At 42.1% G+C, this 16655-nt stretch overlaps 2 protein-coding genes across 10 annotated transcripts in view; one reads left to right on the top strand and one right to left on the bottom strand.

Annotated features, from left to right (window-relative positions):
- CRYZL1 (crystallin zeta like 1) overlaps positions 1–11986 on the bottom strand; it is a 36850-nt gene extending 24864 nt beyond the window's left edge. For 3 of the 6 annotated variants that reach the window (XM_073891130.1, XM_073891135.1, XM_073891136.1), the window contains exons 1-4: positions 11822–11986; positions 9334–9387; positions 2418–2489; positions 669–746 (exon numbers count right to left, since the gene is read on the bottom strand). In XM_073891130.1, the coding sequence (XP_073747231.1) occupies positions 669–746; positions 2418–2489; positions 9334–9387; positions 11822–11971 (354 nt within the window). In that variant the 5' untranslated portion in view covers positions 11972–11986. Of the gene's footprint in view, positions 1–668; positions 747–2417; positions 2490–9333; positions 9388–10415; positions 10495–11821 lie in introns of those variants that run through there. The other 3 variants (XM_025871909.1, XM_025871893.2, XM_025871914.2) reach the window with 2 other exon arrangements.
- A 625-nt stretch (positions 11987–12611) lies between these two features.
- The window catches only part of ITSN1 (intersectin 1), a 211444-nt gene continuing 207400 nt past the window's right edge, over positions 12612–16655 (top strand). For all 4 annotated transcript variants that reach the window (XM_025871885.2, XM_025871877.2, XM_073891016.1 and 1 more), the window contains exon 1: positions 12612–12869. The gene's annotated coding sequence lies outside the window, so the exon portion shown is untranslated. The remainder of the gene's footprint in view (positions 12870–16655) is intronic.

Genomic DNA, 16655 nt, shown 5'->3' with positions numbered 1-16655 from the left:
AAAGGACGATTACTGTGGGGTGGTATGAGGTTGGGGATGTGTAAGTATGAGCAAGAGAAAGAAAAAGAGACATGACAAGAAGAATATGAACCCTTTCTAAAGACGAGAAATATCTACAGAACAGTTAAGAAACCACTGATTAGATTTGTAGTTTTATTTTTACTATATTTATAAAAGTAATTTCTTCCTTGGGGCGCCTGGGTGGCTCAGTTGGTTAAGCATCTGCCTTTGGCTCAGGTCATGATCCCAGGGCCTGGAATCGAGCCCCATGTCAGGCTCCCTGCTTAGTGGGGAATCTGCTTCTTCCTCTCCTGCCCCTTCCCTGCTTGTGCTCTCTGTCTCTCTCTCTCAAATAAATAAATAAAATCTTAAAAAAAAAAAGTAATTTCTTCCCTAATAGGCCTTAGTAATTATAAATTCTCACCCTTTCACAATGTAAAGGAGTTGATAAAACATTTTCCTATAATAATATAAAATGTCTGACGTCAGTTAGATAATAATTTAATATAGAAACACACAAACTGTCATTACATTTTTTCCCTAGCTGTTTTAGTCTTCTAAGGGTGTTAATTTTTTGGCACTCAGAAGTCAGTTATCATTATATATTTGTACACTAAATATACCAGGAAACTCTCATTTGACTTTTGGTCAAAATAAAAGCATCATACCTTTGTATTTATCTGGCTCAGAGCACAAGCTTTAACTTGAACTTTCACATAGTTATCCTCTATAACAGGAAGATTTTCCTAGAACCAAATAACACATTCCTTTGAGAACATGCCTTTCTGTTACGAAAAATGTCATACATAATTGAACAAAATGAAACAGACCCCAAATCTTATAGCTAACTTAACTGAAAAAGCCACAAGTAATTATCGCATAGTATATAATAAAAACAATGGAAGGGGAATTTGGGGGTAAAATGTTTAAAAAGCCATAGTTATTTTAAAAATGTATAGATACCAACATGGATATATGTGTAGGTAGTAAATTTTTAGGGTAAAAAGGAGAGCAACAAATACTGTACTTTATTTCAATCTAAATAATCTCAAAGCATCAAATCTTCACACATAGAGGGATATCCTTATACGCATGACAGATAGCCTTCACTGATTTTGCAATTTTCTTAATGCTATAGATGAAGTTGCTTGGTGTTACTTGTGTATCTTTTATTTAACTTACCTTACTTAACATCTGTCTTAGACATTTCAGCATGCACCAAGGGATTTTGGCATCAAAATACAAACTTAAAGGATCTTAATTACCCCACTATTCCACAGCTAGATATACTTCAAAGGCAAAGAATCATTCACACTCAGGCACTCAATGTCACCCACCTGTATTATTTATGAAATATATTATCACTTCTGCCAAATAACCATATCCTGGTACCAATAATTAAAATATTCCCCTCAACTCGTGATATGCCCAAAAATTAGATCAAAAGCTGGGTAAGCATAGCTACTTTTGTAGCCCCTCCCACAACCTATCAAAGAGATCACTGTTTTATTTGACTTGAATACAATACTCTGAGAGTATCTCTTTTTAAGTTTCAGATTTGATAGTTATTTGGTGATATTATGAAGATCTTCAATATTATTGATAAATGTGTAGATTTTACTCATGATTGTATGAACCTGTAAATGATTCTTCCTAAGAGCCAATCAAACCTCTGAGACCTTCATCCTGACTCAATGGTAGAAGACAAGCTGTCTGAGATTTTGATTCCTGACTTAACTAATTTTGGAGTTAGTAAAAGATAACAGAAAAATTGGATTGTGTTCATGACCCAGAAATTCTTATTACTACCATGAAATAAATACAGCACATAGTTTTGGGCCCTAAGTTGACAGTGGAATGATTTTGGCTTGCTACAAACCTTTCAAACAATCACCAGTATATGAAAATTCTACTACCTGTTTTAAAGTGGGCAAAAACAAGAGACAATTTAGAGTTTAGCAAATGAGGTAATTTTGCAAAGCTCAGAATTTAGTGTGGAAAACAATGCCTTTCTACCACTTTTATTTTACAACATGGGAGAAATATTTTCTGAAATATGGCTACAATCTGAATACTCACTTTATTGTGTATTCTGAATAGTCACTTTATTGTGGTATTCTGAATAAAATATAATTTTGCAACTTATAAGACTATCAAGGTTGTTCTGTTTTCCTAATATGCTTTATACCACCACCCTGAGAAACTAAAAACTCTTCTGAAGCAACTCTAAAAAATAGTTATACTATAATATGGAGCACCATTTTCACATAAGATTAAAGGAGTTTGTAAGTTTCATTTAAGTAATTTTTTACTCGGTTCCACTCAAAATAACTTATAAAAGGTCATTTAAAACTGGTTCTATTATATATAGAAAATAAACTACCTTTTTCATTTAATAATTAAACAATTTTTCTTACCCTTTCTTGAAATATAAATGTTATTTCTTCATCTGTAGAACTCTTTTGAAAATATAAGCCTTTCATAGTCACCTAAAAAAAATTCACACATATATATAAACATGAAATAGAATGTTCTTCCAGACTAAAATGAAAGCAAAACTTGAAAAATAATGGTGGCAAAGGACAAAATGACAACTATAAATGTAGTTTCCAAACAAAAAATTTAGATAATAATTCTTGAAAGTGGTCAAACAAGAGAATATGCAATAATCTCTGAGTACATGTTTTACTAAGAATGGGCTGACAGTTCAACCTTTCACACCAAGGTGAGCTGGTACTTAATTTCACTTTGCTCTTCAATAAAAATTATTAGATGTACTTAAAACTTTTACGAGGGCCACAGATCTCAATTTTCATTACCAAAGGTGGCATTTAAAGGGCTTTCAATGCCTTTTTTTTTTTTAATATTTATTTATTTGGGAGGGAGAGAGAGTGAGTGAGCACGCAGACAAGCGGGTGGTGGGGGCAGAGGAAGAGGACCTCAAGCAGATGCCCTGCTGAGCACAGAGCCCCACAGGGCTGGACCTCACGACCCTGAGATCAAGACCCTGAGATCAGGACCTGAGCGGAAATCAAGAGCATCTCTAAGGATTCCATAATTGTTTAATTTTCATAATATAGTTGACTCTTGAACAACATGAGTTTGATCTGCACAGGTCCACTTATACATGGATTTTTATTTTTTATAGTACAGTACTGTAAATGTATTTTCTCTTCCTTAAGATTCTGTTAAAATTTTCTTTTCAGTAGCTTACTTTATTGTAAGAGTACAGAATATAATACATATAACATAGAAAATATATGTTGACTGTTACCAGTAAGGCTTCCAGTCAACTGTAGGCTATATTAGGAGTTAAGTTTTTGGGGAGTCAAAAGTTACATGCAGATTTTCAACCACTTGGAAGGCTGGTTCTCCTAATCCCAGATTTGTTCAGGGGTCAACTAAAATTCTATGGCAAGACTATTTTTTAAAAGTATAAAATACACACAGCCAAGTTCACAGATCCTAAATGTATTGCTTACTGAATCTTGCAAAGTGAATATGGCCATGTCACAGCAAAGAAACACGGCATCACTAGAACTCCAGAAGCTTCCTTGTTCCCCTTCTAGTCACCGCCTTCCCCTCTGAGAGATACTCAACATTCCAAGTTTTAACACCACAGATTAGTTTTGTATGTTTTTGACTTTACAGAAGTGAAATCATACTCCATCATGTCCGGTTTCTTTCTCTCAATATCACATCTGTGAGCATCATCTATGCTGTTTCCTGTATTGTGGTTCATTCATTACCCTTGTTATGCTATATTCTATTGGGTGATTAAATTATTATTTATCCATTCCAGACAGACATTTGATGTTTCCATTTTGGGTCTTTTACAAACTATCCTATTAAGAACATTTTTTAAAAAATTTTATTTTATTTAAATTCAATTAATTAACATATGGTATTTTCTTAGCTTCAGAGGTAGAGGTAGGTCAGATGTTAAATTAATTCTAACCGTTTGGTTGCAGGTGTGTGTATGTCAGTGTGTTGGCTGTGGTGGCAGGGGAGAGGGGAAAGACCTAAGCATAGACAGGGTAGCTATGTAGTCCCTATAATTTTTTAAAGATTTTATTTTATTTTTCTAAGTAATCTCCACACCCAGTGTGGGGCTTGAACTCACAACGCCGAGATCAAAAAGCACACTCTACCAACTTGAGTGAGGCTGTCGCCTCCCTACTTTATTTTTTTCTAAAGATTTTCTTTATTTGAGAGAGAGCACAAGTGGAGTAAGGAGCAGAGGGAGAAGCAGACTCGAGCGGGGTGAGGGGCAGAGAGAGAGGGAGAGGCAGGCTCTCCGCTGAGCAGGGAGCCGACATGGGGCTCAATCCCAGGATCATGACCTGAGCTGAAGGCAGATGCTTAACTGACTGTGCCATCCAGGCGCCCCATCCCTGCGACTTTAAATCCAGCCTCTTCTGCCTGTCTTTCACGGCTGTCTAAAATGCATACTCCCTGTCTCTAATCTACTTTACTCCCCTGTTTTCCTAACACACATTCTCTTTCTGAGCTAGTCAGTGTGACCTCATACCATCTGGTCACCCCTCTCTCAGGACTTCCAGGCACTGCTTCATCTCTGAGACTATGCCAAACTTACTCTACAGATTCTGTCAAGTGAATACAACTCAAGTCCTACTCCTCTGAAATCACCCCAGTGACACGCAATCTACCCTATCTGTTCTGTACTTCCAGATTTCGTTACATACCAACAAACAAAACCATGCTTTATTCACTTACTAACTAGCAGGTTTTCCCATGCTATTACTTGGAAGAATCAGTATCTATTATTATTAAATAAAGAAATCACTGCTCCTACTCAGTCTGGAGCTACTAGTAGTTCCTTCTTGAGAAATGAAACAATTGCATCAACACCTTGATTTCAAAGCAGCTCCTGTTGTAATTCCAGAAGCCACTGTCTTCTCTGCCCATTGCATTTTTTTTAAAGATTATTTACTTTTTTTAATAATCTCTATACTGAACATGGGGCTCCCACTCACAACCTGGAGATCAAGAGTCGCATGCTCCTCTGACTGAGCCAGCCAGGCAACCCTGCGCAATGCTTCTTAAAACATATGGCCTGTTTCCCAGATCAGCAGTCAGATGGGCCTCATACTGCATGTACCCCAATTTCAAAGATTCTGGGAGATAAGTGCTTGTTTGTAGCCCCAGTGTCCCCTAAAGCAAATATTATATACATAATAATGTCAACATTTTTAGTCAGATTGTCCTAAATGGTTCCTCCAAATTAAGTTAAAACTGGCCTGATTAATAGAAAAAAAGGTAGTTTAGTTGGTCCAATAAAAAACCATGTGGGTGACTCAGATATTAGGCGCCTGCCTTCGGCTCAGGTCATGATCCCAGGGTCCTGGGATTGAGCCCTACATCGGTCGGGCTCCCTGCTCTGCGGGAAGCCTGCTTCTCCCTCCTCTACTCCCCCTGCTTGTGTTCCCTCTCTCGCTGTCTCTCTCTGTCAAATAAATAAATAAAACCTTTAAAAAAACAAAACAAAACAAAAAAAACACGTGGGAACAAAAATATCCTCAAAGTTACAAAGTGAAGAAAGAAAAGTGTTTTTAGAAAAGTGGCCAGAAAAAATTGAGGAAATATTATTTACTTCTTTTGCAGACCACCAAAAGGAATACTGAGTTCTTAACACTAAGAAAATGGTAGAATGGATAGTATAGTTTCTTAGGCACTGGTCTAGATTAAATGGAACACTTAGTCCACTATTTAATAAAATTTTTATTGAATGTAAAGCTATTTGCACACAGAAAATAAAATAGCCGAGTATTTTTTTTAACGGGGGGGAGAGGGGTAGAGAGAGAGAGAGAGAGAGAGAGAGAGAATCTTTAGCAGAAACACGGGGCTCGATCCCACAACCCTGAGATCATGACCTGAGCTGAAATCAAGAAGCTTAACTGACAGAGTCATCCAGTGTCCCAAAATAGCTTAATATTTAATATTTTATAAAATAAAAATATAAATTAAGATGTATAATACTTACCATGCCATTTCCAAGAATGAGTGTCATGTAAAACTTCAAAATTACATGTTCACCTGTAAACTTTGTGAAAAGTGCTACATAAAACTTTTAAATGAAAATAAACCTGTTTAGAGGTGCCTGGGTGGCTCAGTTGGTTGAGCGTCTGCCTTTGGCCCAGGTCATGACCCTGGGGTCCTGGGATCGAGGCCCGCATCAAGCCCCTCATCAGGCTCCCTGCTCAGAGGGAAGCCTGCTTCTCCCTCTCCCACTCACCCTGCTTGTGTTCCCTCTCTCGCTGTCAAATAAATAAATAAATTTTTTTAAAAAAGAAAATAAACCTGTTTAAAAACGAAGGCTAGGGGTGCCTGGGTGGCTCAGGTCATGATCCCAGGGTCCTGGGATCGAGCCCCGCGTTGGGCTCCTTGATCAGTGGGAAGCCTGCTTCTCCCTCTCCCACTCCCCCTGCTTGTGTCCCAACTCTTGCTGTGTCTCTCTCTGTCAAATAAATAAATAAATAAAATCTTTAAAAAAAATAAAAACGAAGGCTAATATGCCCTATAAAAAGAATAGATTTTATATTTTTTCAAGTACATCAGATTTTAAATATATTTGACAGAAGTCCACAAATTGAGAATTATGTCTTTAATACTTTAAATTTTTACAATGGTCACACATTAGACCTATTAAAAAATCTGGAGAAACAAGTATCAAGACACCTAATTTAGGGGCGCCTGGCTGGCTCAGTCGGTGGAGCATGCGACTCCTGATCTCGGGATTGTGAGTTCAAGCCCCATGTTGGGTGTAGAGATTACTTAAAAATAAAATTAAAAAAAAAATCTTAAAAGACAGCTTTTTCTTTTTGAGATTTATTTATTTATTTGAGAAAGAGAGAGTGCATGAATGGTGGGAAGGGACAGAGGGTAAAGCGGACTCCCGGCTGAGCAGGGAGCCCCATGCAGGGCTCCATCCCAGGACGCTAGGATCATGACCTGGGCCAAAGGCAGAAGCTTAACTGACTGAGCCACCTAGGCATCCAGACACCTGTTTTAAATAATTTTTGGTGCAAAGAAGAAACACTTGAATATAACGCTTCAAGAAAGCAGTTAATAAAAATACTGATCTTTAAAGGGATTTCTAAAAAAACCAATGTGAAGAAACTTTGGTTTCATTTTCGTTCTAACAGCAATGTAAATGCCATTTGCTCTTCTGCTCCTTAATCTCTCAAGGAGCTCATCTATTAATAACTGTAAATAAAACCTCTACAGATTATTCCTTATCTATACTTTCAGACCAAAAGTCTGAAGTATAGATAAAAGAGCTAGCTCAAATTCAACAGACATAAAACTGGAGTCATCTTGGGGCACTTGGGTACTCAGGCAACCAATTCTTGATTTCAGTTTAGGTCATTATCTGGGGTTGTGGGATCGAGCCCCACATCCAGCTCTGCACTCTGCAGTCTGCTTGTCCCTCTCCCTCTGCTCCTCCCCCCACTCTCTCTCTCCCTCTAAAAATAAATGAAATCTTTTTTTTTTTTTTTAAGATTTTTATTTATTTGAAAGGGAGAGAGAGCCTGAGTGGGGAGGAGGGGCAGAGGGAGAAGCAGGCTCCCCACTGAGCTGGGAACCTGACATGGGACTCGATCCGAGGACCCTAGGATCATGACCTGAACCAAACGCAGATGCTTAACTGACTGAGCCCCCAGGTACACAATAAATAAAATCTTAAAAAAAAAAAAAAACCCAAAACAAAACTGGGTTCACCTTTTCCCAAAACAAGACTTTGTGGTACTAATCTTCAGTCATCAAGGATATTTTAGAGCCTATCATAATTCCTTCCTCTGTGTTACTGACCCAAGTTTCCTTTTCCTTTATGATGTCCTGGCTCACCTGTTTACTTTTCGTTTTGATGGGTGTTAGCACAAGCAATGTGCTAATATTGCAATGCCTCAGGACTCAGCTATGGCCACACACTGCTGAGTGGCTTCATTTCCTCCCCTCATCCAATCCATCTATGGAAAACTTAATTCCTGAAAGTCCAAACTCTAATATGCTCACATTTCTATTAGTCCCCAATGCCAACTTTGCAGTACTGTGGCCACATGGGGTCAGGATTCAGTTAAAGTATTTCTAACCCACCCTCTTTTTAAGGAAATCAAGGATATATTGTTAAGCAGTAGGCTACAGAAAAAACATGAAGTCAGCACTAAAATGTGGCCCCATATGTTCATCATGATGCCAGGATTGGTGCACAACATTATTATACTAGTCAGCTGGATTGTGAGGGGGTAACTCTTCTGTTATATTGAAGAGGTGACTTAATATTAAGTTTTATCAATGTTCTTAATCTGTGAGAATTTTCATACATATCCACATATCAGATAAAGAAATATGTCAAACCACATGCTCAATTATTTGGTTAAAAAATTTGGTTAGCATAATCAAAGTAACTAGATGGAGGTTTGGTTCAAATGTCATTATGTTGCAGGTTGTGGAGAATGGTAGTCCTAACTAGATGAGCTCCCTCTGCTTCTTCTTCTTCTTCTTTTTTTTTTAAAGATTTTATTTATTTGAGAGAGAGAGAAAGTGAAAGAAATCATGATCAGGGGGAGGGAGAGGGAGAAACAGACTCGCTGAGCATGGAGCCTGATTTAAACAGAGGCTGGATACACATTTACAATGGCTTCATAAACGGGATTCAAGCATCAGTTGGAGAGAATGGGGGATATGATGACCATATTAAAGCTACAGCCTCTTCTGATTATGGCAATGGTGTGATGTGATGAATGACCTTTTCCCCTTTATGCTAGCTTAACACTGGGACAATGCAGGTGGTGATGAGGGAAATAAGCAACAGAGGAATCCTTTCTAAATCTCTACCACACTCTCCCTTCTCCAACTGATTTAAACAATCGTTTTTTAACTAACATTATTGCAGTTTGTAAATGCTTATTTAATTTTCCAATCCACTATAGGATCTTAAGAAACCATTTCTTGCTCCAGAAGCAAAAAAGGATTTGTAATTTTAATTAAATATTTGTCAATCCACAATGAAGAGAAAATAATTCACAAGATGTGTATTTCTTACAATGTAGAAATAGAAAATAGAAATGTATTTCTTACAATGTAAATATTTTGCAAAATATCATATTTTAGCATGTGTAGATATATGTATTTTTGCTCTTCTAATCATAAAACTCACCTTAGCATAGTACCGTTCAGTGGGCCCAGAGGGGGTCTGGGGTTGGGGTGCAACACCAACCACCATTCACCCTAGGGTTGCACGGTTCCGCGAGGCGTCCAAAGCCCAAAGCCCCGCTTCCCAAGACACAGAACCCAGGTCCGGGGGCTCACCTGCCTCCGAGCCGCCCCAACGGCCTGCGTCTTCCCCACCGCCACCTTGGAGTCCTTTTGCAGAGGGCCCGCAAACAAAACCAAAAAAACACTGCGACTCCACAGTGAAATATTTTAAGAATTTCCAAGCTTTCCCATTCCTCTTTCTTCAGAGAGGTACACAAATGCATCAAGACACATTACTGCCCAGGATATAGTACTGGGGAATTAATATCTTTTATTATTTATAATACAGCACAGAAGGGCACCTGAGTGGCTCGGTCGGTTAAGCCTCCAACTCTTGGTGTCAGCTCAGGTCACGATCTTGGGGTCGTGAGATGGTGCCCCAAGTTGGGCTCTGAGCTCACTGCAGAGTCCGCTTGTCCCTCTTCAGTTGGTAGAGCATACAATTTTTTTTAAAGACTTTACTTACTTATTTTATTTTATTTTTTAAAGATTTATTTATTTGAAAGAGAGAGAGGATGAGAGAGAGAGAGAGAGAGAGAGCACATGAGGGGGGGAGGGTCAGAGGGAGAAGCAGACTCCCCGCTGAGCAGGGAGCCCGATGCGGGACTCGATCCCGGGACTCCAGGATCATGACCTGAGCCGAAGGCAGTCGCTTAACCAACTGAGCCACCCAGGCGTCCTTTACTTACTTATTTTAGATCTAGCTAGAGAGCAGGAGCAGGGGGAGAGGGACAAGCTGACTCTGTGCTGAGCGCACAGCCCAACACGGGGCTCCATTCCACCCCTCTGAGACCACAAACCGAGACAAAATCAAGAGTCGGACACTCAACCAACTGAGCCCCCCAGGTGCCCCTAGAGCATGAGACTCTTGATCTCGGGGTCCTGAATTCACACCCTATGTAGGGCTAGAGCTTACTTTAAAAAATGTATATATAGCATGGAATATTTATAATACTACCAAAATATGTCACTCCAACTGATAGGCAAATTGACCTTGAGGAAACCCTCTCTGTTTCAAGTCAGAACATTTCATCTGCCATAAACTGGAGCAGAGGCATCAATGAAGTGAAATCATTGGTTAAAAAATAATAATCATACACTGCAGTGATTGACAGGATTTAGAAGTCAAAACTGACCTGAGTTTGAATCCTGATTCTCCTACTTCCTGGCTGTATGGCTTTAGGCTTCTAAATTTTAACCTTCTAGACCTTAGATTCCATATCTACAAAATATCATAGTAGTTACCTCCAAGGGTTGTTGTAAAGATGAAGCAATACAAGCAAAGCACTCAGTACAACACCCAGCACAAAATAACCGTTCAGTAAGTGCCGGATATTTTTGCTATTATTTCTGCAAACTGGGCAGAGAACCTCTCTAAAGTAGTTCCCAGGCCCATCTCACAGAGCAGCAAAGAGTTTGATCACATGCAACTGTTCAAGCTTTACCACCTTTTAATTTCTGCAGGGGGCACCTAGATCATCTGGACCTGCGCTGGCCAATAACAGCGGTGACTAGTCCACACGTGGCTAAGGAACATTTGAACTGGGCCTAGTCAGAACTGAGACGTGTTGTCAAGGTAAAACACACATTCGATTTCAAAGACGGTATAAGGAAAAAAAAGGAAGAAGAATTGAGGCGCCTGGCTGGCTCAGTCTGTAGAGCAGGCGATTCTTGATCTCGGGGTTGTGAGTTCAAGCTCCACGTTGGGCGTAGAGCTTACTTTAAAAAAAAAAAAAAACTAATAAATACAAGCATTTATAATATTTCCATTTTAAAGTATTTGATTATGGGATGAAATGGTAAATTTTGGATATATTGGGTTAAACGAAACATTGTGAAAATTAATTTCATGTGTTTCATGTTTTTTAATGTGGCTACCAGAAAACTTAAAATTAAGTGCCCCGCATTATATTTGTATTGAGCAGAGCTGATGTAGAACACCCTGCTACTCAGAACGTGGACTAGCAGTCACCCGGGAGGTTGTGAGAAAGGCAGTCTCGGCCCCGCCCAGCCCTACAAATTCAGCATCTGCACTTCAAGATGATTCTGAGGTGGCTGTCACGCCTAGCTCCAGAGTTTTTCGCTGTTTACCTTAAGAGGGCAAACCCGGCAGTATAATCACGTAAATGAGAATACCCTTGCTTTAGGTAATTGTTCACCGAAAAAGGAAAGTGAAGCGGGGGCGGAAAGCGGTGGCAGAGACGGAGTACGGGAGAAAGAGAAAAGAAACTCAGAACAAAAGGAAAGCTGGGGGGCAAAAATCGAACCTGGGAGATTCGGTGAAAGGGAACTTCGACTTTTGCTTCTATAAATGTAGAGGGAGATGCAAACTGAGCTAAAACCAACAATCAAAACCTGTAAGGACCAGGAAATCGTCAGTCAAGTCCTTCCCGTCGCTCAGCTAAGCTAGGCCCGGGCCTGAGGGGGTCTGGGGTTGGGGTGCAACACCAACCACCATTCACCCTAGGGTTGCACGGTTCCGCGAGGCGTCCAAAGCCCAAAGCCCCGCTTCCCAAGACAGAACCCAGGTCCGGGGGCTCACCTGCCTCCGAGCCGCCCCAACGGCCTGCGTCTTCCCCACCGCCACCTTGGAGTCCTTTTGCATAGGGAGCCCGCCCCCGCTGGCCCAGGCGCTGCTCCCATTGGTCAGGCTGCTCGTCACTCCTGGACCGGAGGCTGCGGAGAACGCCATAGCAACCGAACTCGGAACTACATCTCCCGGAATACTCCGCCTGGAGGAGAAGCGTCGCGCCAGTGGCTACCAATAAATGGGCGAAATTGTAGTCTCCCGGATAGGTTCCGTTTTATGCAAATTTCTATTAAAGACCCCACCCTTCCTCATTCCAACCGTTTGCCCTACCGCCTTCCCTAGACTATAACCCGCGTCTTTTTTGCCTCTACGTTGTTCTCTCCTTTAAAACCTTTTGTAACTAATGTAGCTGAGTGCATCCTAACTAGTGCCTCGCACGACAACGGACAGATGCACCAAAACCATGCAACAAAATCTCCATAAGCCCCGTCAGGGAAATCCCAGACCAGAAGCTTTTGGTTACGCCTTCTGGGAAGGGGGCGGGAAGAAAAAGCCGTCCTACTCCCACCCCCTTTGCGCCTGCTGATTGGTTAATTTGGCTGTCACTCCGTCCTTTTCCATTTTTTTAAATTGCCCCCTCCCTCGTCCCTGCAGTGGGCGGGCATAGCGGTAGGGGGCGGTGAGGAGGTGCGGGCCTCTTCTTCCGATTGGCCAACTGTTGGTTCCCACCCATCTGTGGGCGGAGATGGAGGGGTGGATGAGGGCGGGAGAGGCTGCGGAGGGAGATGAGGAGATAGGTGGGAGCGAGGGAGCGAGGGAGGGAGCGAAGGAGGTAGAGAAGAGCGGAGGAGAGGGGAGGGAGCGCAGCTTGGTTGCTCCGTAGTACGGCGGCTCGCGAGGGAGAATCCCGAGCGGGCTCCGGGACGCACGGGCAGGCGGGCAGGCGGGCGGGGATGGTGTGCGGGGCTGCGGCTCCTGCGGCTCCTGCGTCCCTCCCCGCGGCGAGTAAGCTGCACTGATTTGTCCCTGGGGCGGCAGCGCGGACCCGCCTGGAGATGAGGTGAGGAGCGGGCTGGACGGCGGCGGCCAGGACGGGGAGGCGACGGGGGGCGGGGGTCGGCGCGGGGGTCGGCGCGATGGCCGCCCGGGGCGCCCGTCCCCCGGGCCAGCGCGCGTCCCTCGGGCCGCCCTTCAGCCTTTGCCGTGTGCCCCGGAGGCGCGGCACCGGCCACCCCTGCGTTTCGTCCTTCCCCATCCTCCCGGGGGTGGCGGCGGAGCGGCCGCCTGGCCGGCTTATCGGCGCCGGGAGGCCGGGACGCCGCGGCCGGCCGAGGGGGTGGCGGCCGCTGGACGGGCTTCGGGCTGAATGGGCGTCCGCAGCCCTGGCCGGCCGAGCGGGGTGCCTCCCTCCCCAGGGGGCGTGGGGGCGGTCGGCCCTTCCAGGGCTGACCTCGCTGCCCTCGGCCGCCTGAGCGTGGCGGGCTGGCCAAGCCTCGCCTCCCCGCCAGCCTCTCGGGGATCCGGAGCTCGCGGGGAGCGGCATCGCACCGCCCGCCTCTCCCTCGGGCCTCGAGTCCCCGGCTCATCTCTTTTTCTCTGTCGTGTGCCTGCAAAATCCCTGTCAGTGAAGGGCAGTCAATGCCGTTTCGTCCCGCCGGGGCTGACTCTGATGGTATTTAACAGAAAGCGGCTTTCCTTTCCGTGGGAGCGCGTCCCCGGGGTCTGTCGCTTCTCCTTCCCTTCTTTACGCACAGACGCGGTCTTATGGTGTGGACCCAGGGCACAATTGCGGTCTCTTCTTGCTTGAACGAGGAAATGTAATCAGAATCCCCAGGAAAAGGAAACCGACGAGGAATGGGTTGCAGCTTCCTTTACTTCTATTTGCCTTTGGATTAGAAAACAACTTCGCAGATAACACTTCCTATGGGCATCTTTTGTTGTGATTCAGACTAAGGAAGGCTTTGCTTTTGAAAAAATAAATTAGAGCCTTTTTCTGTGGAGTGGGTGGCTATGGAGATTTTTGATAGCCTCTTAATATGAAAGTTTCCTTTAGAACTTTGTCATCATCAGTGCTATTCTGAAGGCAGCACCAGCCTGAAAATTTAAATATATGCCTACTCCGGACAGATGCATTTCTTTGTGCTTATCTCCTGGATCCTACTCTTGCTATATCCGTGGTCAAACGTACAAATAATATAAGCAAGTACAATAAGAAGAACAGATAATAAAAACAGATACCATACAAACAGATGCATCTGGAAAACCTCAGTGCCGTTAACGGAGAGGCAATGTTACTAATCCCTTTGAACGGATGAAGAACAGGCTCAGAGATCTCATGGATTAGGTAGTGGACAGGATCTGAGGTTAGGACCTGGAGCCAGGACCAGCAGGCCAGCTGGTTTGTGAAGTGCTACTCTTAACCTCTAAAATGGAAGGGATGTGTTTGTTGGATACCTTAATTTTTAGATGATTTAACGTGCAGAAACTTAAAACCCTCCCTCAAAGTTAGGATTTCTACCTATCTCTGAGAACAAAATGCTGTTTTTCCTTAAAATTTTTTTTTCTAGTTTACATGACACAGTTGTGTTGTACTGGTGGGTGTTTGCTTATTATAACTAAAAATGCACGTAATTATAATATGGAAGGGAATTTTTTCTGTAGGAGGTTGGTAAAGAACCTAGGAACTTTTAAGTAATCTAAATTGGAAATGAGGGACGCTAATTTAGCGGTGGCATTAAAACTATTTAAAACTAATTCAAGTAGCTCCACTAAGGAGCATTTCTGATAGATTTTTTTAAAATGGTATTTCTTTATCTAAGAATGTATCTGTTGAAATTGCTGAGGCACATGGCACCTTCACAATACTCTATTATTACTATTCTGCCTGAGTAGGAGAGGAAATGAACAAATTTTTGATGTACTTTGGAACCCTGTGGATTGTTCAGATACTAAGCATTGTGAAATAGGGCATAAAATGAGTGGTAGCAAGTTAGTTCCGTGAAATGTTTGTCCCTCTTAGCATTTTTTTTTTGCAGTTGACTAGAAATTTCCTTTTTCTTAATGATTATCTCTTCTGTTGGTAGAACTCAAGTTCATCTTTTCACCAAATGCCTAGACTGAGGCAAATTCAAATCTCCCATAAGACGTAAAGGAGGAGGTGCTGGTAAATTGCTCCATTCTTACTCATCTTTTTTTTTTTTTTTAAAGATTTTATTTATTTATTTGAGAGAGAAAATGAGAGAGAGAGAGCACGAGAGGGAAGAGGGTCAGAGGGAGAAGCAGACTCCCCGCTGAGCAGGGAGCCCGATGTGGGACTCGATCCCAGGACTCCAGGATCATGACCTGAGCTGAAGGCAGTCGCTTAACCAACTGAGCCACCCAGGCGCCCCTTACTCATCTTTTTAAATTTGCTAGATTTGTGAATTATACAGAGCTAAATACAGGAGGTTTGGGTTTATGATAATCAGTTCAAATTCCACTGCCATAGAGCTATTCTCTTCTGAATAATCATTTTATTGTGAATGGCTCCACTTACTGGTGGGTTTCTCAAAGTTTGGACCTCAGATCACTTAGATCAGCATTAAGTAAGTTCTTGTTAAAAATAGAGGGTTTTGGGGGCACCTGGGTGGCTCAGTCGGTTAAGCCTCTGCCTTTGGCTCAGGTCATGATCCCAGGCTCCTGGGATCAAGCCCTGCATAGGGCTCCCTGCTCCGCGGGAAGCCTGCTTCTCCCTCTCCCACTCCCCTTGCTTGTGTTCCCTCTCTCCTGTCTCTCTCTCTCTGTCAAATAAATAAATAAAATCTTTAAAATAAATAAATAAAAATAGAGGGTTTTTGTCACCTCACCTCAGAATCAGACTCCTGGAGGTGGGGCCCTGGAATCGGTTTTTTAAACAAGTTCTCCAGGAATTTCTCCTGGGATAGTCAAGTTGGAGGACCATGGACACTGTGCCTCCTTCTCGCTGAGCATCTCCTCAGACCATCTCCTGAAATGGACAGCAGATATTTTAAGTAACACACTAAGTTTTATACCTTAGGCTGCTAATAAAAATCTGACTATAACCTTCAGATATATAATGCACCTATAATAAAGGTTTCAGAAGAGCAGAGATTTTGGCTCATCATTCTATCTCCAGTGCCTAGAATAATGCCCAGAGGAACTCCATTAAATATTTATGAGTGAGTAACATGGCAATGAGGCCACGTTTTAAAACCTTTTCTTGTAAAATTAATCTTATTACTTAGTCATCACTGATTTTATAAATTAGGAGCCCCATGTACTATGCCTGGTCATTTCCATAAGTTTGGTTGGCGCTGAAAAAGAGAGAACCTTTCCCAAGCATAGCCTGCTCAAGGTGATTAAGCTGGAAAGAAGGCTCCTATCAAAATACTGCTTAGAAAAAAAAAATACTGCTTAAAGACTCAAAATGTAAATTTAAGTCAAAGTGTAGTGGTAAATTACTATGTTATCACGATCTCAAAATACCATTTTTAAAGCTATGATAAGCCCGAATAATGCTGTAAAAATTGGCTTACAAAAAAATACAGAAAATTGGTATGTTTTCCAATTTCATTTTTCATCCTAATAAAATATGACCTTCATTCCTTTCTTTCAGAATCCAGTGTAGGGCCCCATAAATAACAGTTTCTGTTATATAGTTGAGGGTGCTGAACAGTTAGGAGTAAAATTTCTATAGGATATTGGGTTTGACCCCACAGTCTGTGACTTTGATCAGTCCCTTAACATTTCAATGTCTCAGTTTTTTTCAACTGAATGGGAGTAATAATAGTGGGTTAAGTTTAAATACTTCAAAGTGCTTACATAAGTTTTTGAGATATCTTCATTC

The sequence above is a fragment of the Callorhinus ursinus genome, unplaced genomic scaffold, assembly GCF_003265705.2.
Source record: "Callorhinus ursinus isolate GAN/ISIS: 27379988/994484 unplaced genomic scaffold, GSC_fseal_2.0 scaffold1, whole genome shotgun sequence".
Taxonomy (NCBI): Eukaryota; Metazoa; Chordata; class Mammalia; order Carnivora; family Otariidae; genus Callorhinus; species Callorhinus ursinus.
Note: the sequence above shows the minus strand (reverse complement) of the source record. Positions and strands in the feature narration are given on the sequence as shown.